This window comes from Lagenorhynchus albirostris, chromosome 2 (assembly GCF_949774975.1).
Source record: "Lagenorhynchus albirostris chromosome 2, mLagAlb1.1, whole genome shotgun sequence".
NCBI lineage: Eukaryota > Metazoa > Chordata > Mammalia > Artiodactyla > Delphinidae > Lagenorhynchus > Lagenorhynchus albirostris.
In genome coordinates, this window is record NC_083096.1 from 35,668,083 (window position 1) to 35,691,869 (window position 23,787).

General features: G+C 37.2%; 1 protein-coding gene across 1 annotated transcript; it reads left to right on the top strand.

Moving 5' to 3' along the window:
• Window positions 1-11,000: 11,000 nt before the first annotated feature.
• On the top strand, window positions 11,001-13,299 carry LOC132515392 (C4b-binding protein alpha chain-like; the record flags this gene model as incomplete). Its single annotated transcript, XM_060141830.1, has 3 exons — window positions 11,001-11,100; window positions 12,217-12,392; window positions 12,984-13,299. Coding segments are annotated over 3 exons (414 nt in total), but the record flags the coding sequence as incomplete, so codon positions are not given.
• Between the last annotated feature and the right edge of the window lie 10,488 nt (window positions 13,300-23,787).

Consider the following 23,787-nt stretch of genomic DNA (forward strand, 5'->3'; position numbering starts at 1 on the left):
GGTAGTGTATATATGTCCATGCCTCTCTCCCGCTTTGTCACAGCTTACCCTTCCCCCTCCCCGGGTCCTCAAGTCCATTCTCTAGTAGGTCTCTGTCTTTATTCCTATCTTACCCCTAGGTTCTTCATGACATTTTTTTTTCTTAAATTCCATATATATGTGTTAGCATACGGTATTTGTCTTTCTCTTTCTGACTTACTTCACTCTGTATGACAGACTCTAGGTCTATCCAACTCATTACAAATAGCTCAATTTTGTTTCTTTTTATGGCTGAGTAATATTCCGTTGCATATATGTGTCACATCTTCATCCATTCATCCGATGATGGACACTTAGGTTGTTTCCATCTCCGGGCTATTGTAAATAGAGCTGCAATGAACATTTTGGTACATGACTCTTATTGAATTATGGTTTTCTCAGGGTATATGCCCAGTAGTGGGATTGCTGGGTCATATGGTAGTTCTATTTGTAGTTTTTTAAGGAACCTCCATACTGTTCTCCATAGTGGCTGTATCAATTCAAATGCCCACCAGTAGTGCAAGAGTGTTCCCTTTTCTCCACACCCTCTCCAGCATTTATTGTTTGTAGATTTTTTGATGATGGCCATTCTGACTGGTGTGAGATGATATCTCATTGTAGTTTTGATTTGCATTTCTCTAATGATTAAGGTTGTTGAGTATTCTTTCATGTGTTTGTTGGCAGCCTGTATATTTTCTTTGGAGAAATGTCTATTTAGGTCTTCTGCCCATTTTTGGATTGGGTTGTTTGTTTTTTTGTTATTGAGCTGCATGAGCTGCTTATAAATTTTGGAGATTAATCCTTTGTCAGTTGCTTCCTTTGCAAATATTTTCTCCCATTCTTAGGGTTGTCTTTTGGTCTTGTTCATGGTTTCCTTTGCTGTGCAAAAGCTTTGAAGTTTCATTAGGTCCCATTTGTTTATTTTCGTTTTTATTTCCATGTCTCTAGGAGGTGGGTCAAAAAGGATCTTGCTGTGATTTATGTCAGCGAGTGTTCTGCCTATGTTTTCCTCTAAGAGTTTTATAGTGTCTGGCCTTACATTTAGGTTTAATCCATTTTGAGTTTATTTTCGTGTATGGTGTTAGGGAGTGTTCTAATTTCATTCTTTTACATGTAGCTGTCCAGTTTTCCCAGCACCACTTATTGAAGAGGCTGTCTTTTCTCCATTGTATATTCTTGCCTCCTTTATCAAAGATAAGGTGACCGTATGTGCGTGGGTTTATCTCTGGGCTTTCTATCCTGTTCCATTGATCTATATTTCTGTTTTTGTGCCAGTACCATACTGTCTTGATTACTGTAGCTTTGTAGTTTAGTCTGAAGTCCGGGAACCTGATTACTCCAGCTCCGTTTTTCTTTCTCAAGATTGCTTTGGCTATTCAGGGTCTTTTGTGTTTCCATACAAATTGTGAATTTTTTTTTCTAGTTCTGTGAAAAATGCCATTGGTAGTTTGATAGGGATTGCATTGAACCTGTAGATTGCTTTGGGTAGTATAGTCATTTTCACAAAGTTGATTCTTCCAATGCAAGAAAATGGTATATCTCTCCATCTGTTTGTATCATCTTTAATTCCTTTCATCAGTGTCTTATAGTTTTCTGCATATAGGTCTTTTGTCTCCTTAGGTAGGTTTATTCCTAGGTATTTTATTCTTTTTGTTGTAATGGTAAATAGGAGTGTTTCCTTAATTTCTCTTTCAGATTTTTCATCATTAGTGTATAGGAATGCCAGAGATTTCTGTGCATTAATTTTGTATCCTGCTATGTTACCAAATTCATTGATTAGCTCCAGCAGTTTTCTGGTAGTATCTTTAGGATTCTCTATGTATAGTATCATTTCATCTGCAAACAGTAACTGTTTTACTTCTTTTCTGATTTGGATTCCTTTTATTTCTTTTTCATCTCTGATTGCTGTGGCTAAAACTTCTAAAATTATGTTGACTAATAGTGGTGAGAGTGGGCTACCTTGTCTTGTTCCTGATCTTAGTGGAAATGGTTTCAGTTTTTCACTATTGAGAACGATGTTGGCTGTGGGTTTGTCATATATGGCCTTTATTATGTTGACATAACTTCTGTCTATGCCTACTTTCTGGAGAGTTTTTATCATAAATCGGTGTTGAAATTTGTTGAAAGCTTTTTCTGCATCTACTGAGATGATCAAATGGTTTTTCTTCTTCAGTTTGTTAATATGGTGTATCACATTGATTGATTTGTGTATATTGAAGAATCCTTGCATTCCTGGGATAAACTCCACTTGATCATGGTGTATGATCCTTTTAATGTGCTGTTGGATCCTCTTTGCTAGTATTTGGTTGAGGATTTTTGCATCTACGTTCATTAGTGTTATTGGCCTGTAGTTTTTTCTTGTGACATCTTTGTCTGGTTTTTGTATCAGGGTGATGGTGGCCTCATAGAATGAGTTGGGGAGTGTTCCTCCCTCTGCTATATTATGGAAGAATTTGAGAAGGATAGACGTTAGCTCTTCTCTAAATGTTTGATAGAATTTGCCTGTGAAGACATCTGGTCCTGGGCTTTTGTTTGTTGGAAGATTTTAAATCACAGTTTCAATTTCAGTGCTTGTGATTGTCTGTTTATATTTTCTCTTTCTTCCTCATTCAGTCTCGGAAGGTTGTACTTTTCTAAGAATTTGTCCATTTCCTCCAGGTTGTCCATCTTATTACCATATAGTTCCTTGTAGTAATCTCTCATGATACTTTGTATTTCTGTGGTGCCAGTTACTTCTCCTTTTTCATTTCTAATTCTGTTGATTTGAATCTTCTCTCTTTTTTTTTCTTGATGAGTCTGGTAATGGTTTATCAATTTTATTTATCTTCTCAAAGAAGCAGCTTTTAGTTTTATTTATCTTTGCTATCATTTCCTTCATTTCTTTTTCATTTATTTCTGATCTGATGTTTATGATTTCCTTTTTTCTTTTTTTTTTTTTGCGGTACGCGGGCCTCTCACTGTTGTGGCCTCTCCCGTTGCGGAGCACAGGCTCCGGATGCACAGGCTCAGCGGCCATGGCTCACGGGCCCAGCCGCTCCGCGGCATGTGGGATCTTCCCAGACCAGGGCACGAACCCGTGTCCCCTGCATCGGCAGGCGGACTCTCAACCACTGTGCCACCAGGGAAGCTCCAAACTGTATGTTTTTATTCTTTTTTCTTTCCTTATTGCACTAGCTAGGTTCTCCAATATTTTGCTGAATAGGACTGATGAGAGTCAATATCCTTGCCTCCACTTCTAATCTTAAGGGAAAAGCATTCAGTGTTTTAGCAGTAAATGATAATATTTATAGTTTTTTTTAAAAACATAGGTTTCCTTACCTTGATAGCTTTCATTCCAAAGATCAGAGTACTAATGTGAGGGTCCTATGAACTGCTATACACTTGAGGACCACAGAAATGACCACCAGGTGGGTCCAAAAACCCAATAGATCACTGTGAGATTGACATGAACTAGGAATCCTTTTATTGCCTGGCCCCTGTAGCATCTATTTTAATGGGGTCATGGTGACACTTTATGTTCCCAGGTACCAGAGATAGTTCAGATACAACAAGTCTCTAAAGATTCTAGTGCACAATGACTTAAGTAAATTATTGAAGATTCCTTTGGGGTAAGGATTGGAGAAGTATACAATATATATACTTGCCATGGTGTTGCACACTCCTTCCTCATAGGAATCTGTCCTCACTTTCAGTCTGAGAACTGGTGAGAAAATTACCAAGCGGGGAGAGTGGAAAGTAACTGAGTAAAAGATCATGACATTCAATGGAAGTAGCTGACCTTGGTCTTTGTATCATTCATTTTTGACCTCTTTTAATTATATTTCAAGAAATTCCCATGTTGGCTGATCCTTACCCTAAGGAACATCATATCTATTAACCCTCTTCACAGATTCTACAGGTCAGGATATCCTCTTCCCTTGGCTGCATTCCAACCTTACTGCCCTACATGCCTCACTCTTAAGGAGACTCTCATTTTCAGGGTCAGTGTTTCCACAACCTGAGAATAAGTTCTTATTTAATTTTGCATCCTAGGCACATCCCTTGCATCTCCCTGGTTCTAGCCCTCCAGTATTTTTCACCTAACCTGCTTTTGAAGGTTAAGTTCGTCCACTTAGCCCTGCTATCCTGGGATTCTATATTCCCCAGTGCTGCTAAACAACCACAGCATCTCCTACCATAAGATGCAGCCTTCAGAGAGCCAGCCACAACTAAGTTACTGTATAATTTTGGTCCTTGTCACTAATACATTGCTTATTGTCCTCAGGGCTCCCATGAAGAAGATAGCAGGTTGGTCTTCTGGTTTTATAAATTAGATCATTCTAACACGTCTACTTCTCTGAGCCTTTGATCACTTCCTACTTAGCTTGCCATGGCTGTTCTGACATCTCTACACATTTAATATTGACTATCATTTTTACTAACCTTCCCAAATCATCTAGAAACATGTAAGAACTGACACTCAGGGCACTTTCCAGGGTGTTAAATCTTGTGTTAAGGGAGAATATCCCCTATCCTGACAAACTCTCCCTTATCCTGCTTTGGGATCCCCTCCTAGGCATGCTCTCCTATCTCCAAACTCATGCTAACTAGGTCCCATAGATCCTGCATATGATTTCTCTCTTCCCTCAGCAGGCGTGGCATGCCTTTAGTCAGTTCATGCTGAGATTTGATTCCAGCTATTGGTCTGATGCCTGGAGCGGGGGTGGGGGGTAAATCTTGAGGAGGGCAATTATAAGATATCTTATAAGATATCTGTCACATTTGATTCCTCTGCATAGTCTTCAAGCAACAGGGGCACTATCTTATAACAAGGGATACTGGACCAATTATATAGGCTTTTTGGGTTTAGGGGAATCTGGCATTCATGGTTCTGTAGTGCAACTACCCAGATATCCTCATTGAAAATCTAAAGGCACCATTCCTTCCAAAAGGGCCCTGAGTCTGAGTAGGAGGCTTGCCAGGGCTAAGAATTCACCTTTTATTGAAGTTCTAGTATTCCTTTATGATTATACCCTGAACCTGGTCCTTAGCATGATTAGCCTCCCAGCTACCTGAGATAACGGTTTCTTTAAATAGTAACTAGTAGCTTTCACACTTGGATTTGAATTGTGATTGATTGTGTTGAGCTCTCACTTTCAGGCCTGTATCAATGGTACTCAACTGTCCCTTGCAAAATCCTAATAATTGCTATTTTTATTACACTTCTCAAATGTCAGAGATATTGCACAGCCAATGCATCTCCTTCCATCTACATGCCATGAGAGTTTACCAGGTAAAAATGTTTTTTGTTGCAAGGATACAGCAAGCCAGGACTATCAATATTTCATGAATCACCAGAGATGGAGTCTTGATGGTCAGTTGGCTGAAGAATGATCCAATTCTAGAATCTCATTCTTAGAGTTTGCTTCCTAGATGCATTAGTGGTACAAACTGTCTTCAGTCAGCTTCTTCAGAAGGCATTCAGATGCATGTGAATTTTTGATGCTGTGATCTTCAGCAAAAACAAAAAGAAAAAACAACTCTAGGGGAATAAAGCAGCAGGATATGGATAGAAAGGAGCTGATCAAGGACTGTTCTCAGGTTAAGTGGAGAATCACCTGATCCATGGTGGCTCTAGAGTGTAGATTGCACCACAGCGTTGTCCAGCCTTGAGGCAAGGAGTCATAGCTTTTGTATTCCAATATCAGTCGGCATTCGTTGCTCCTGGGGGACAGGGTATAACTTCCTAGGTACATCAGGATGGGGTGTTTCTTGCCATCCCAGCACATCCTCTGGAGGAGGTCACAGGTCCAAGCCATTAACTGCAGCACCAGCAGCAACTGGAGGGTGAGACTACTATTGAGCAAAAGCCAACAATGCTGATTTACTCCCAAATGGTTGGTTCAGTGTTCTGAAGGAAAACCATTATTGACCAGTAAGTGGAAATTATTTTGGTATAAAGAAAAAATCTTGAATTTATAAGCAGTCTTGGGTTCAGAATTTGGCTTAGCTGCTCATTATCTGAAATGCTTGGGGGCAGTTTACTTAATCTATTTGAACCTGTTTCCTCATCTATGCAAAGAGGAAGGTAAGAACCAGGTCACAGGTTTTTCTGAGGATCAGTTATGATAACTTAGGTAAAGTGCTGGTATATGACGTGCTTAAAGATTAAAAGCAGCTCAGCAAAACTTTCTGGTTAATCATTAAATTGCTTTATTGTGGCTCCTCTTTCTAAAGGCAGCAGCCATTTAGTAGGTTTATTATTTTTTTCTTTCTATCTAGGAAGTTGAAATTTAATTTTGTTTTCTTTAGTATGCCAAAGGTGTTCACTCAGCTATATTTGGTAATGCGTCTCATTTATTTTTGAGAAGTAGGCATTTTGGCTATTATTGATATGTAGAGTCACTCCAGGTCAGCTGAGTAGTGAAGCTCATTAGGACAGTTCCCAGAACTTAGTCTTCTCTTTTGTTTAGCCAACTATCTTCATCTCCTCTAGGAACAGTAATCCACAGTTGGTGGGCAAAGTATAGAATCCACATTAGTAGTTTCTTCTGGCCCACTAAAGGAGACAAAATTTAGGAAATGATCTGGATGAATAGACAGGCAGTCCCAGATGGTCAAGAGAAATCTTAGTCTTGGTGGTTAATAATCCATGAAAAATAACATATGTGCCTTCCATCCACTTGTCTTTTCGTGCTTAGAGACAAAATTTTGGGCTTCACTCAAATCCAGCATCATTCAGATATTCTGAGAGTCATAATAAATCTTCCTTTCTTCTTAACTCATCATCCTCAACAATTTAACTTTCTGTGCATGCTTTTTCTGTGCTACAAACACAGGCTAAAATAGTTTCTACACTAGAATATCTTCCTAGAGTGAATTATTTGCTTTTTTATGTGCATTAGAAGACCCAGGAAATAGGGAAAAGAAGTTCCTACTGAAGTATTGTGAGAATAATTATTGTCTGGGCAAGATCTTTAGTATTTTCACACTGAGAGACATTTTACTCTGTTCTGGCTAGACTGTGGGCTATCTAGGGAGAAACACAATTTTCTAGACTTTTAAAAAACCTATTTATCTGTGAGCAATTCATACCCCTGATTAAAGAAAGCACTCCCTGGACAGGGACTGCTTCTCAGACGTCTTATCTTCCCTCATGCTATGGCTTCTACCTCCTGAGGAGACAACTGTGCATCAGACACTGTGCATCATGAGCTGAAGTCCTTGCACCATGTGTTCTTGTTTACTCAGAGAACATCATGTATATAAATCCAGAAAGGAATTCATCATGTTCTGTATCTGAACTGCAAGAAAGTCTTGGGGTTACAATAGTAAATACATACAGAATTCCTGAGGCCCCCAGATGCTTCTGCCCAAGAAGGAGCCTTCTGAGCTTGTCCCTGTCAGAGCTATGCCAAGCACCTGGCCTTCTAGTCACTCCCCTAATCCCTCCCCTTTACTGACACATAGCTGGGCTTTGTCAAGGCTGCTTTTCTTTGCTTAGGCACCATTTCAACTGTTGCTTACTTTTCCTCATCTTGATCCAAGGTGTCTGAGAACAGCTGAGCGCCACTGTGGCCCCTCTGAGACTGTGCCATGGCCACCAATTTGTCTTGCATTTTCCCAGCACTGCATTTTTTTGGGGTCTTGGTGCTATTGCTGTGCCCTTCCTGCTTGTGTGGTGAGTACAGAGGTTATGGGAAAAGGGGGTATTTTCTCTAACATATGTAGAAAAATACCCAATTAAGAATTAATCAAATACAGTGAAATGCAGGGAGATCAGCTCGGTGCTTTGTGACCACCTAGAGGGATGGGATAGGGAGGGTGGGAGGGAGACGCAAGAGGGAGGAGATATGGGGATTATGTATATGTATAGCTGATTCATTTTGTTATAAAGCAGAAACTAACTCACCATTGTAAAGCAATTATACTCCAATAAAGATGTAAAAAAACAAAAAGAAAAACAAAACAAATTCAGTGAAATGATGGTATATCATAATCTTTTTGAGAGAGTGCAATGAACTATATTAATAAGAAATAAAATTTAAGTATAAAAGAAGTTGTTCCAATTCAGATAGAGGATTTTATAGTGTCTAGAATAACAAAGTGTTGAAATGCAAAACTTCTTGTGAGGCTGCTTTAGCAAGGAATAATCTTTAATTTTTAAATCAATTTCTTGAATTTAAATGCTCTAAAATGCTTAATACAGATTACTTTCCAAATAGGTTAATTATACCATCTACAATCTTAGTTATTGCTTAATTTTTAAAAATTCCATCCATAAACAAAAATATTTTCTCTTATTACAAATACGGAGTAAATTTTCTAGAGTAAAAATATAGAGTACTTCATGAATTCTAAACCATTATATAAAAGTAAGGCATGGTTATTGAAATGTAAGAAAATCTTTAGCAATGAATGAGAAGCCAAAGCATTTGAGAGAACTTACCAGAACTGAAGACCTGTCACTATGAAAATTAATTTATTTTTACAGAATTTAGATGGAAATGTCCTCTAAGCAAAGTGATGTTTTACTCTTTTGTTAGCTAACATTTTATCTAGGAGAATTAATTTTCATAATAAATTTAAAATATTTATGAATTTGTTCCCTGAAACAGCTGTCGTGGCATAAAAATGGGAGATTTGGGATAGCTTAGAGGGAATATTCTGAGCTGAAAATAATGGCTGAATGCTCTTATGTGAGCTAGCTTACTGATTTAGAAATGTGGAAGCCATGTTTTCTTCCTCACTGAGACTGGTAAGGGGGAAAGCATGGGTTAATTAAGGAATATCTATATTTGAAAGATGATTTTTCATATCAGATGCAGGAACATTATTGAGGGACAGTATTAATTTAGGTTATAGTATCAGTACAGGATAAAGAACTTTATGCTTGGGGGTTTTCAGTCCTCCAACTTCATCTCTAAGTTCCCCTCTTCTAGAGACTGAGGTAGTAGAGGAAAGCCTTATCAAATTTGTCAACAAGTCTTTCAATTATTTTTTCATGTTTCTGTTTCCCTTTTCCTTTCTCTTCTGTTCCCTCAAATCTTCCCATTACCCATGACCCTGACTCTCTGAAATGGCATTTAATGTCTGCCAACTCTGATGTAAATCTCCCTTTCTGATTCTGCCTCCCCTCTCTCACAGTAATGACCTTCTGAGGCCAGAGACTTCGCCATTGCCTCAATATCCATCTGCCTCTCACATCTTGTCAACTACTTACCTTCTATCCGTCCTTCAAGGTATCTCCAACTTATTCCTGGATGCCTTCCCTGGATACTCTGGTGCCCAGTTCTGTCACCACCTTCTCCTACAGAACTAATTTCCTGTTCTAATCCTCTGGCACAAGTGTGACTAGTGTTGTGGTAGAACTATTTGTATGGTTAAATCTTATGTTTTAAAGTACACTGCAAGAAAAGCCCAGTACAGAACTGCATATATGTGCTTACTTATAAAAACTAAGAGCCATTTTTATATTTTTATGGAGGTGCTTAATCTGAGGTTTAAGAAAGGCTGTATGGAAGCTGTTGATTTATACACAGATGAATTTATTTTCCTCACAACTAAAACAGAACTTACTTGGAGTTACCGTTACTATGCTTTCTGAACCCTCCAGAGTTGAAGTTTTAGGAGGAGCACAGGTAAGGGAAACAAGAACCTGAGCTGGCTCTTGGCCTCATGGGAATTTAAAGCTTATTCTCTCTTGTGAGCTTTTTTTTTTTTAATTGGTCCTTCATCATCACTGAGGATCTTCTAAGTGCAATTTGCAGTTCAGAGTCTGGCTGATCCAGGGATCCACCTCTGATTCTGGTTGTTCATTTCCTATTTCCTATCTCCTAGGTATCATCTGGTGACTTCTAGAGTTATTTTGTTTTTACAGAGGGCTTCCTCCCACCTCAGGAGACCCTTTTGGACTGGCCTGAGGACAATTCCACCATGACTGTCTTTCTCATGCAGCCCATTTCTAATCTACTTGAAGTGCTAACTCAGCCTTGTTTCTGATAATGTCAGGAGTCCAGGCCAACCTCAAAGAAGCAGAGATCTGTTCTTCAGTCTCACCTTAGAGCCTTAGAGTGCCTGTCACTAGACAGCCCATCCTTTGCCTTTTAGATTTCTCAGACAGGAGCTGGACACTAGTTCGCTGTGACTAATGTCCCCCCAGCCTGAAAGGAGCCACATTAGGTTTTCTCAGTGATCTCCTGAGGGTCCTTCTCTCAATGTGAAGCATAAATTCTCTCACACATTAGCCTCACCTGGGACTACAGGTGGTGTTCACAGGATATCGAAAGCTTTATAAAAATACTTCCCCAACTATTATTCTTAAAATAATTTAAATTTCTGACCTGTCTTAAATTCCTGACATTGTCTTTAAGTGAGGGAGGTAAGAGTTTTCTAACTGGTTTCTGAGCTACTTGCTTAATCAAATATGGAGCATTGCTAGACTTTGCAAGTCACAGGAGAGTATTGTTCTTCAGCCCAGACTTTCATTTTATGGCCTTTAAGCATCCACTGATGCTGTAGAAAGTGAAAGTCCAATGATCAGTACCGAGAGCAGAATTCCAGAAAGTGACAGTGGACTTTGTACTAACACAAACCTGAGTTGAATCCTCAATTTGATTCATGTTACTGGTATTTACTAGCTGTGACCTTGTACGGTTGTGTTTCCTTTTCTCTAATGTGGGTCTGATGCTCATACGGCATCAGAGAGTTAGCATGAGGATTAAATGGTATAACATATATAGATGATTAACACAGTGTCTAGCAAGTGGTTAAGAACTCAATAAATCATTCCTAGTGATTTTAAGTAAATGAAACATACCTCAGCAGTATAATTTAATGACTTTGTTCTATAAAATGGGAAGAGTCCATCACTCTGAATAGTTAATTAAACTCTAGCTCATTCTCTTCGACCCTTCTCTTTTGCCATTCAAGACTGCGACATGTTTCCTAGCATTGCCCATGGATCCTATGAAGATGTGAGTCCAATTTTTTCCTTTACTACTGTGGTGCAGTATAAATGTGATGAAGGATATATTCTGGTTGGAGAAGAAAAAATCACCTGCAGAAATTCACATTGGTCATCTCTAGCTCCTCAGTGTAAAGGTAACTCCACTTTACTGATGGCCCTTGCTAAGACGGTAGGACTACCATGCAAGTTCTGACAGTATGGTTTCTCCCCAGCGAGAGGCAGCACTTAGAAATTTGTATATATGTATGTATGTATTTATTTATTCATTTCCTGTATTTAATACTTGGATGTGGTACTCTGCTGTTTAAAAAATATGTGCGGTATTAAAAAATATTTGTCTCAAAAATATTCTTCTATGTTATCTTCCAGAGCTTTGTGCTTTACCTTTCACATTGATATCCCCAGCCCACTTGGAATTCCTACGGGTTTATAGTGTAAAGTAGCGGTCAAAATTTGTTTTTCTCCAATGAGTAGTCAATGAACCCAGCACCACATTAAATGGATCGTAGTTTTCACACTGCTCTACAGTACTACCTTTATCAATATTCAAGAGTTAGAGATAATAATTTTTAATTTAAGAGAATAGTGAGGATTCAGCAAAATTTTAGTGAATTCCTGTGAAAGTTAGAATGAGGACTCATGGAAAAATCCCAAACGTCCTTGAAGTATCTGGTATCTCCATTAGTACCTGGTGCATGTCATCACCTCCTCATAGAAAAGCTGACCTGATATGAGACCAAGATTAGGTGTGCATTTTTTTTTTCTTACCACACGGCTAACAGCAACTCAAGTGTCTAATTTCCCACCATTGTCTCCATTTAATACAGGAAGATACTAAGGGCATAAGAATAGAAATTACATACTTAAGATGCTGAAAAGAGTCAGGTTTTGACATACAGTAGTTTTTAAAACTCAGATTTTAGACCACAATACCTAGGTTTATATCATAATCATGTCACCTAAAAGCTACGCAACCATAGACAAGTCACATAAATTGTCTTTACCTAATTTTTCTCTCCAGCAAAGTGTAGATAATAATAGTGTTTTATGTTGGTGATAGCTATACATTAACATTAATATTGTTGTTATTAATTTTATTGTTATAATAATACAATAAACGTAGTTAAAGAACAACTCTCAGACTGCAGGCAAAATTTACTATCAGTGTTTCTCACCCCCCAGTATTCTTTCCTATTGTAAAATCTTATTCTGAGAATCACAAAATGATCAAAATCGTGTTTCCATTACAGCTCTATGTCTGAAACCAGAGATAAAAGATGGAACTTTGTCTCTGGACAAGTATAAGTATGTTGAGTCTGAAACTGTCACTGTCCAGTGTGACTCTGGCTACAGTGTGGTCGGCTCTCCGAGTATCATCTGCTCAGAGAATAGAACCTGGTACCCAGAAGTGCCCAAGTGTGAGTGGGTAAGTGGCAGACACTTCGGGGTATTCTATCACATTGTAAAAATTGTAACCTGCTCCAGAGCACTGTTCCAGCCAACACTGATGAGATCTGACTTTTATTGGGACTCATTTCTGAGTTGTTTAAATCAATTTCAGAATCAGCACTTTTACTCTCAAAGCACATGTTGAGCTCTTAAAGCAAGTTCTAATTCTCTTATTTTATAGCAAGAAAGACCAAGCCCCTAGATAGGAAGGTTCCATAGATATAGGCAACCTGGCTCCCAGCTCTACATTTTCTATTACAGTAAGTGCTATGCTTTTGCATAGACATCAGATCCATCCCTTCAGCTGACCCTGAAGAAGTTCCCCGGGTATCTTCTGCAGTGCTGTTCCTTCTCTGCTTAGTTTCATTGCTGCCTTAGAGCAATGCTGGTCTCGATCTTAGGGCAAATACTTTGCTGAGATGCACAAAGTATCTTCTGATTTCTTGCATCAGTCCTAAGGAGGGTCTTGATACTCCAATTTTATTGTCATCAATAGGCATCCTGAAGTAATCTTATACCTTCACAGTTTGGAGAGAAGCCTCTCAAACCATCCTTTTATCTCTTTTAGGAAGTTCTCTCGGGCTGTGAACAAGTACTCGCAGGCAGGAAACTCATGCAGTGTCTCCCAAGTCCAGAGGATGTAAAAATGGCCCTGGAGGTGTATAAACTGTCTCTGGAGATTGAAAGATTGGAGCTACAGACTTGAAGTGGAGCACCAGTCAAAAATCAGTACATCTATTTCCCCTCTCTTCCCCTTAAAAACAGAGAATGAGGTACATTTCCCTTATTAGCAACTCTACTGGTCCTTAAGTGCTATTATTTACTGAAAAAATACCTGTGTTAGAAGAATCTTTGAAATTTTTGATGCCACTGCTAATGTGGAACTATTGGTGGTTTATATCCTATCTCATTTTAAGCTTCTGCTTCCTTAGGTTTGGTGGAATGGCAAAAATAAATAATCACCTGTCAAAAATGCAGTATCTTTGTTTTCACTTTGATTCCCTTGGAATGAGAAATTAGGGCCCTATATCAATCACTTCCTGATGCTTCTCAAATTAATGCCTCTTTTCTATTTTCATACTGGAGCCTTGTCTGAGCTGTATTTACACTACATCTTCACTTCCTACTCACCCTTCAGTGCCCAGGTCAAATATTACGTCTTCCTCCGTCTTTTCCTTTCTCTTTCTATTGATTACCAATATTTTCTCTGGAACAACTTCTCAGTTCCTCTTTATATTTAAGGTATATTTGGTTTTGCTTGACATACACTCCATCCAATAATAACCAGCTTGGATGCCTTTGAAAGCCTGTGTGAAACCCAAGTATTCTTCTTGAGCATGTCCAAGTCTTCCCATCCAGTGTGATCACTCTTTTCTTTAATACTTCAACTAAAATAGCTTTAGTGTCTCTTTTAGGACAGATTCTCCAGAAGCAGACCCTGAGAAGAGAATTTGTGTGAAAGTAATTTATTAAGGAACTTCTCCAAGTTCTCAAAGGAGAAATGGGAAAAGGAGTAGGGTAAGCAGGATGGGACAGGGAAGGCACGTAGTAGGGTGACCAGGCAAAGTCGAAGGAGGGTGGCTTAACCTTGACCCAGAAGGGAACCCTGGACTATAAGTTTGTGTACATTTTGTCCCAATTCCAGGTAAAGGAACTGGGCTTTCATTCTGCTGTGCCAGTCAGTTATTGGTGAAGGGACACCCTGTGGGCACATGAGCCCCCAGGGCATCCAATTCTTTCTGTGTGACTACAAAGCTGACTTGCAGCCTGAGGGGAGTCCTCCCAAAAGAGTGGAAGTATAACCCTAAGAAACCAGAGTACACAGAAGCCTGCAGAGTAGAGCACAGAAATGGTAAAAGGTCTGAGGGCCTGGGTAGAGCTTTCAATGCTTATCCCACACGTGTTATTCTTATATCTCTGGATATTCTGGGGAGCCTTATAATTTCTTATGGTCACCTCTTCTTCCATTTTTTTGCCTCCCCAAATGTCATTCTCACTCATGCTTACTTAGCTACTATGGCTGGCCTCTGGTTCTTCACTGCATCTTGATCAATTATAGAGAACATCACCTCTTTTCTTTGATTTCTTCAAAATAGCAGTCACATAAGATAGTTGCATAGCAGACTTTTACTAACGCTCTTGTTAACAGAGGGATGTCTGGCTGGCTGCACAAGACTGGACTTTCACATCGAATGTTACATAACTGTGATCTTAAAAGACCATTGCCTTTCCCTGCCACCAGGAACCTCTTCTAGCTGACTTTCTCTGCATGACCCTGCCAGCCTCCAGAATTTTCTGGTCTGATGCTTTCCCTCCTCCAATCACTCCTTATCACACTTCATCTGTTCTTGCTATCACTGCCTCGGAAACCCATTTCTTTTTACTTTATTAGGGAAAGCATTTTAGCAATCTGTCTTTCCCTAGTTTCAGGGATTTCATATCCAAAAATCCATGAATGTACTCAGATAAACAAAGGACTATCCATTCCAGGTCTGGGCGCCAAGCTGTAGAGAAGATTCAGAGGCATCTCTGAAACCTGAGTCTCATATTTCCTCCCCTGCAAGTCTCCATCCAGGGCAGTGTGAAGACCTTTCCACACTGATGTGAATTATGCCACAATCTTTTCATGTGTTAATTCTAAATTAATTACACATAATTATAATTATAGAAGTAATATATGTGCAGGAAAACAAGAATTCAAACCTTACAAAGGGATTTACAAAAAATAAAAGATTCTTCCCTCTTCTGCCTCATGTGATATGAACTCATATCACATGACTTTTTATCTCTAAACATATATTTTGATTTCCTGCTACAAAATTGATCAATCTAGCATCGACTTTCCCTCTCTTCTCTCTCTCCATTGGTCAGTCTCATTTAATTTTATATATTTTTAGTGATTACTTATCTTTAAGGCTTTAAATAATGTACTTAAACCTCTATTATTTATGCAACTTTATTTTTAATAATTTAATATTTTATTAAAGTATTACAAACAAATAATTAAAAACTCAAATAATCCAAAAAAAACCTTTTAATGAAAACCCTAAGATTCTGATCCACTCAATTCCACCCTTTGGTCTCTTTCCCCCAAAACAACCATTTTCAACTCCTTTAGCTCTGTGTTACGATGTTTATCTACATATTTCCAAATAATATTCTTATTATACTTATGTTTATTATTTTTAAACATTATGTATTGACTGATTAAGCAAATCTTCATCTTTGCTAAGCCAAGGTAAGCTTAACAGTGATCTGTGAATATATTGCTTTACAGCTCTTTAATTTTTAAGGCATTAATAATTTATCTTGTTTTCTTGTTTAGTTTTCTATGTTTCTATTGCTGATTCTTGCTACATGCTCCAAAAGATCTGTCATAGTCTAGCAATCTATTTCCTAATGCTCAGACATGTCAGATGCTGTTTTAATTCCACATGCTTCTCCACCATCACTCCTGGATGTTTTCTTCCCAGGCTCTCTTTTCAGTGATTCTGAAATAAATGGTTTACTTTTAAATCTTAGGTCTTCTCTTTGCTGTTCTCTTTATTACTTTGATTCCAAGTCTTTGTTCTGGTGTATTTCCTCATTTTTGTTGGAACAGATCCTTCAGAAGGTGACTGGGAAGTAAATTTTTGAGTCCTTACATGTTTAACTTTTTTTTTCTACTCTCATAGTTAATTGATAGATTGTTTGCATGTAGAAGTTTGTGTTCTCAGAATTTTGAAGGCATTTTTCCACTGCCATGTGCCTTCCATTTCTGCTATGGAAGAATCCACGGTATTCCAGTTCTTGTTACAGTGTTGTTGATTTTTATCTTCTCTCTCTCTCTCTCTCTGGGAGATATTAGTATCTTCTCTTTATCCCTGTGGCCTTGCTGTAATATGTTTTTCATACATTAACTTGGGTACTTGTTGGGAATTTTTGACCTGTAAACACATAACCTTTAGGTCAAGGAAAAATTTTAGAATTTTTTTCTGTTATTTTCTGTTTTCATTTTATTTTGTCTTATTCCTCCACCCCACCCACCTCAGAACTTCCTTTAGTAAAATATTGTTTTAACCTTTTTTTTTTTTCTGTCCTACTTCCCATATCTTGTTTTTTGCAGCCTACTTTTGGGAAGATTTTCCTGACTTTGTATTTTAAGATTTATATTGAAGACTAAAGTCTATCACATTTTAATTTCCAGTAACTTGCTCTTGTTCTCTACATGTTATTTTAATTAAATAATTAATTAATTATTCTGTTCTTTCATCATAAATTCAATATCATTTTTTCTGTCTCTGAAAATACTAATTATAGGTGGAGTTTGGGGGACATTCCTTTCTCTCTATTCATACAAAAGAGTGGAACCCTTAAATATTGATTGATATCTCTGCATGTTGAGTGAGGCTTCTCTACTGGTGAACTTCTTTGTAGCATGGTGGGGCGCAAGAAGGTTTAACTATTTGTATGTTTGTTTTATTTTTAAATGGGACATGTATCTATCGGTCTTTTCTTAGGAGATGTTCAATGCCTTCTGAGAAGATTTCTGTAATCCCTTCCTTACTGATTTATCGACCTTAGTCTTTTCTCTTGAGTTTCTAACACTTATATGTACTACTATGTAAAATGAAGAAACGTGTGCTTCTAAGTTTATGTTCAGCTTCACTGTCCTTTCCACCTGTCAACCTCTATCAACATACTATTATTTTTATATTGCATCATTTATAGCCCTTTGATTCTATTGAGTATCTCTGACCACTACCCACTGAAGGTAGAACTAACCTCTGTCATATATTGTACTTACCATTTCATTTGTGGGCTTTGTTCACAGTAAGTGTTCAAAAATCATTTCATAAAAGGATGTTTAAATTCCATGAGCTAAGATTTAGTACAAAAGATCAATTTTTAAAACTCTTTGCTGAATGGAATTTTTTCTATGGGGCCAAGTACAAAAACAAGTGATCTGTTCATTTTCTGGGTTTATCACGAGACCCCAGGGCCATGAAAAGGGCCAAGAATAGCCAAGATAATCTTGAAACAGAACAAAGCTGGAGAACTAATATTATTAGAGACTTCAAGAAAGATGGATTATAAAGGTGTATTAATTAAGACAGTGGGTGTTGGTGCAAATAGAATCAAGCTGACTATATCCAGAAAAAAATATACATACATATATATTTATAAAATTTATATTTACAGTAGTATATTTACCTTAATTGTGCAAAATTTGACTCTTCAGTGTGGTGGGAAGTGATGTCTTTTCAATGAATATTTCCTACGTTAATTGTAGAGCTACATGGAAATATTGTATCTTGACCCTCACCTTACATTTACCAAAAAGAAATCCAAAGTGGATTATAGATCTACATGTGAAAAGTAAAAAAATAAATAAATAACACATGTAAAAGTATATCTTCATGATCTTGAAGTAGGAAGATAACCTTATACACAACAACATAAAAGGCATTATGAAAAAATTTATAAACTGCCTAATATTAAAACAAACATTTCTGTTTATTTAAAGATATCATTAAGGTTCTCCAAAGAAGGTGTACAAGTTGCCAATAGGCACATGAAAAGGTATTCAGCATCATTAGTCTCAGAGAAACGCAAATCAGAACTGCAGTGGCATACTGCTTCCCACCCACTGAGATGACTGTAATTTTTTTAGTAGAAAATAACAAATGTTGGGAAGATGTGGAGAAATTGGAACACTCATACATTGTTGGTAGGAATGTAAAATGCTGTAGTTGTTTGGAAAAAGGTTGACAGTTTCTCAAAAAGTTAGAGCCCCTATATGATCCAGCAGTTAATTTTCAACCATATATGCAAGAGAATTGAAAGCATATCTTCCTACAAACACATGCACATGAATGTGCATAGCAACATTATTCATAATAACCCCAAAGTAAAAACAACTCAAATGATGAATGGATAAGCAAAATGTGGTCTATCCATAAATGGCATACTATTCAGCCATAAAGAGGAATGAAGTACTGACACATGTTACAGTGTGGATGAACCTTGACAACAATATGCTAAGGAAAAGAAGCCAGACACAAAAGACTACATCCTGTATAATTTAATTTATATGAAATGTCAACTCTATAGAGACAAAAAGTAAACTAGTATTTGCCAGGGGATAGGAGAGAGAGGGAATGCAGAGTAACTGCTAAAGGGTAGGGGGTTTCTTTTTGGGGTGTAGAAAATGTTCTAGAATTAGATAGTGATAGTGGTTGCACAACTTTATGAATTGTAGACTTTAAAATGATAAATTTTGTGGTATGTCAATTATATCTCAAAAAAAAGCTACTGAGTTGAGCTGAATTTTGTCCTCCTCAAACTCATATGTTCAAATCTGTGGTACTCTAGTACTTCAGAATGTAACTGTATTTGGAGATACGATCTTTTGAAAGGTTATTAAGTTAAAATTAGGTCTTTAGGATGAAAAATCTAATTCAAAAAGATACATGAAACCCAAAGTTCATAGTAGTACTATTTACAATAGCCAAGACATGGAAACAACCCAAATGCCCATCAACAGATGATTGGTTTAAGAAGATGTGATATATATATATATATATATATATATATATACACACACACACACACACAGTGGAATATTACTCAGCCGTAAAAATGGATGAAATGTTGCCATTTGCATCAACATGGATGGACCTAAAGAATATCATATTAAGTGAAATAAGTCAGACAGAGAAAGACAAATATTATTTTATACCACTTATATATGTACTCTAAAATATAATAAATAATCTTATATACAAAACAGAAACAGACTCCCAGACATAGAAGCAAACATGGTTACCAAAGGGAAAAGGGAGTGGGGAAGGAATAAATTAAGGGTATGTGATTAACAGGTACACATTACTATACATAAAATAGATAAACAAGAAGGATTTACCATGTAACACAAGGAACAATATTCAATATCTTGTAACAACCTATATGGGAAGTGATATTTGCAATACCTATGTCCAACTAAAGACTCATATCCAAAATATATAAAAAAAATCTTACAGACCAATAAGAAAAATATAATCAGCCCACCAAAAGAATGAACAAAAGACCTGAAAGAGCCATCACAAAAAGGGATATCCAGCTGGCCAACAACATATGAAAAGATGATCAACTTCATTAGTCATCAGGGAAATTAAAATGAAAACCCCAGGATGACAGTGGGGCATGAAGACTGATACAAAATACATATCCTGTTCAGTAAAAAAAAATAAAGAAAACCACAGTGCAATTTCACTACATACCAAGAAGAATTGCTAAAATGACAAAATACGAAGTGTTAGCAAGAATGTATTGCAGCCATGACTCTGAAAAACTGCTGTTGAAAGTGTTGATTTGTCCAACTGCCTTGGAAAATTCTTTGACAGTAACTCCCAAAGCTGAACACAGGCCTACTTTCACTCCTGGATATTAACTCTCAGAAACGCATACATCTGTTCAAAAATGGACATGTATTAGAATGTTTGTAGCAGTCCTATCTGCAATAGCCCCAAACTGGAAACTACCAAAATGCTTATGTGTAGTAGAGGGGATAAATTAACTGTGATATATCACATGATGAAATATACCACAACAATGGAATGAATGATTATATGGATGAATTTCAAAACATAAAATATTTAGTGAAAGATGCCAGACACAGAGTAGTAGATACTGCTTCATTTCATTTATGTAATGTACAAAAGCAAGCAAAAGAAATCCAGTGTTCAATGTCAGAATAGCAATCCCCCATGGAAGGGGGCATGGGGAGGGCTATGAAGGTTTTGGTAATATTTTGTTTCTTCATCTGGATGGTGTGACATGGGTGTAATTCAATGTATGAAAAGCCAACTAGCTCTATACTTAATTGCACTTTTTGGGGTATAATATATTTTAATATAAATTAAATTAAAAATTGGAAAAAGGGTGGCTCTTCCATACTCTAGTGATCTGGGAGGGTGTGGGTAATGACAGGTTTTCCATTTACTTAGGATATTCTTATTAATAATGCATTCAGATACAGGAGAAATTGCCATTTTTCTCACTGTAGAATTCATCTTTTCAATGTCTTTATTGGCTGCCACGTTTTGCCCCTTTACAGCTACACCTGACACCCCCAAGTTTACTGTGGCACCAGTTTTGTGGGACAATGTGAATAAGTCCCAGTAGCCACATGCTTCATCTGTGTTGTTTGGTTTCCTCTATTGGCACATTGATTTTTATTGGGGCAGGAAATAATAGTCAGGGTATCAGATTTCATTGTTGTTGCTCTCCAGATTATTCTACTAGACCAGACCCTTGGGAGTTAAGGGCATAGTTATTATGTCCCACTAGTAAGTTCTACCTTCCATTATACATCTCAAAGTTTTAGGTATCTCAAACTATAGATGGTAAATAACCTGGCTTTCACAATATCATACCTCTCCCTTTCATTGTCTCAACTTTTTCCTCACAGAGATTTAGAGATAATATGTGTGGAGACTGTGCATCAACCTCACTGTTATCACTAATCTACTCAGTGATAGTATTTACAGTATTGACAAATGTCAAGAGGAAGCTCAGATTGATGCAAAGATCAGATGCTTGGTTGGGTAAATCAAATCATTTGCTTATATAAAACATATAGAAATACAGAAGGATGTCATCAAGGTCTGGACATAGGGCAGAGAGATCAGTCACATGTTCCAGGTTAGGCAGAGGTCAAGTTTCCAAACTTCAGAATCATCACAGTGGATTCAGTGTTGAGATGATTTCATCTAAGTGAGTAAGAGTCTCATCAGAACATCTGGAAATTCAGATGTTCCCTTCTGAGCATTGCCTTATAACATTGAAGGATTTCTACACACTGGCCGCTTTTGATAAATGCTGAGCCCACTCATCTGGGCCAGGAGTACCTCATCAATATACAAAATGACTAGCGGTATAAAAACTTAGCCTCCTTGGCTAACAGAGCCCACCCCCAATACATTCCTAAACTGGAACAAGGGTTAGTTACTGAGACATCTCTTGGAATCAAACTACTAGGCCATTAGGGCTTATCCTATAATTACTCTCTGCACCTGAGTCATTATATTTTATTAAAATAGTACCATTCTCTCCAAGATTGAAGATCACTGGTTTCTTTACCTCTTCCCTTTCCCTTGCACTCTACATCTAATCAGTCATGTAATTTGGTTGTTTCTTTGGGCTATTTTTTATTTGTTAGTCCAATTACAGCAATTCTTTGACCTAAAATGGACCTTTGGTCCTTTGCTCTTTTACTTACCATTATTCTCCACCTCCCTTTTGAAAGTCTTTTCAAACAAGTTGTGTTCAAGAAAGATTAAAGAAGGAAGGTTGAGAGTGTATAAAAAGAAATGATTATAGAGATCAACAATAGAATCTAAATATATCTCAAATTCTGTCATTTCTAATAACATCTACCACTATCACCCTGGACTGAGACACCATCATTTCTAGTCCAGATTACTCCAATAGGCTTCCACTCTTTTTCTTCCTGGTAGCCATGGAGACCTGTTGGGGTTTTTCCTCTGCTCAAAATCCTTGATTAGTTTCCCTTCACAGACTAAGTCCCAACAGGGCCTACCAAGCCCTACATGATCTATTGCTCTTCTGTGTTCTTCCTTCAGCACTTTAAAGAGGCTGGTATACTGTCTTCTGGCTTCTATTACTTCTGGCGAGAAGTTAGCAGTCATTCAATGTATTCTCTGCATGTAAATAATGTTTTTTCCCTAGATGCTTTCACAAACAATTTTTTTAAAAATCTTTTGTTTGTAGTTGTTTAAATATAATGTGCCTAGATATGGTTTTCTTCATATTTATCCTGCTTGAGTTTCATTGAACATCTTGAATCTGTAAATATACCTCTTTCCACCAATTCGAGAAATTTCTGATCATTATTTTTCCAAGTAATTTGTCTGTCCCATTTTTCTTTTCTTTCTTTATGAGACTCTAACTACATGTATATTAAATCTTTTCATTGTTCCATAAGCCCCTGCAACTCTATTTTTTTACATGTCAATATTTTTTCTCTGTCTTCTTAAGATTGGATAATTTCTATTAATGTATCCTCAAGTTTGTTGACTCTTTCCTCTGTCATTTCCATTCTGCTGTTAAGTTCCTCCAGTAACATTTTTATTTTAAAGATTGTATTTTTGAGTTCCAGAATTTCTTTTGGTGGTTTTATATAGTTTCGGTTTTTCTGCTGAGATTTCTTGTTTCTATTGATTAATAAGCTTCTATTCCTTTACATCATTGAGCATAGTTACAGTAGCTATTTAAAAATCTTGTTTGCTAATTCCAACATTTGGATAATCTTGAGGATAGTCTATTGACTTTTTTTCCCCTTAAGAATGGTTCAAGTTTTCTAGTTTCTTCATATGTCAAGTAATTTTGGATTGTATCCTGGACATTGTTAATGAATTCTGTTATATTCCCTCCAAAAGACAGGTTCTGTTTGTTTAAGCAGGCAATTAACTTAGTTGGACTCGAACTGAAAATTCTGTCTTGGATAGCAGTTCAAAACTTAGTTCAGTTCTTTTATCCTCAGGTTGGCTGTTTTCAGTCATTAATAAGTGATTCAGAGATCAGCCAGAGACTGGGGCAGGGTTTAGAGAGAGTATGATCTCCCCCTCTCTCTGGCTTCTTAATTTTTAGCCCTTCATTTTCCAGGGCTCTTATTGCTCCAAACTCTGTTTCTGTTTCTCCAGGCCAGAAAGTCAGCTGGTTTTCTATTAAAGTGTTAGCCATCCCCCCCATGCCCTTAACAAATGGAAACTTGTGCTATGCTGTTCCCTTCCTCTCATAGTTATTGCTTTCTAGAATGTATTCACTTTGGTTCACTCACTAGTCCCTTTAGGTAGGTGCTCCCTGCCTCCATATCTTGTCCAGAGTTCATAATAGTTATCTGTGGGAGAGTAGAACCATAGAAGCTTACACAGCTATACTGAAAACAGAACTCCACATACTCTTACACATATTCAGTCTTTTAAGTTTACAGACATGTTGTTATCTCTTTTGGTAAATTTTTCCCCTGGATATTTGTATGGTTTATTCCCATACTTAATTCAAGTCTTCACTCAGGTGTCAATTATTTGGAAAGAACTTCTTTGAACATATTGTTTAATATATGCTGCCCATCCCACCTCACACATTACTATCTACCACTTTACGCTGCATTATATTATTTTCACAGTACTTCTCTTTCTGACCTTATGTTATACATTAAATTTTATTTTTGTATATATTTATATTTCTTACTAGACAATAAGCTCTATGAGTATTGAAATTTTTGTTTGCCTTGGATAGTACTGCACCCTCAGCACCTAGAGGAGTTCTTGGCTCATTGTAGGGGTTCGATACATACTTGTTGAATT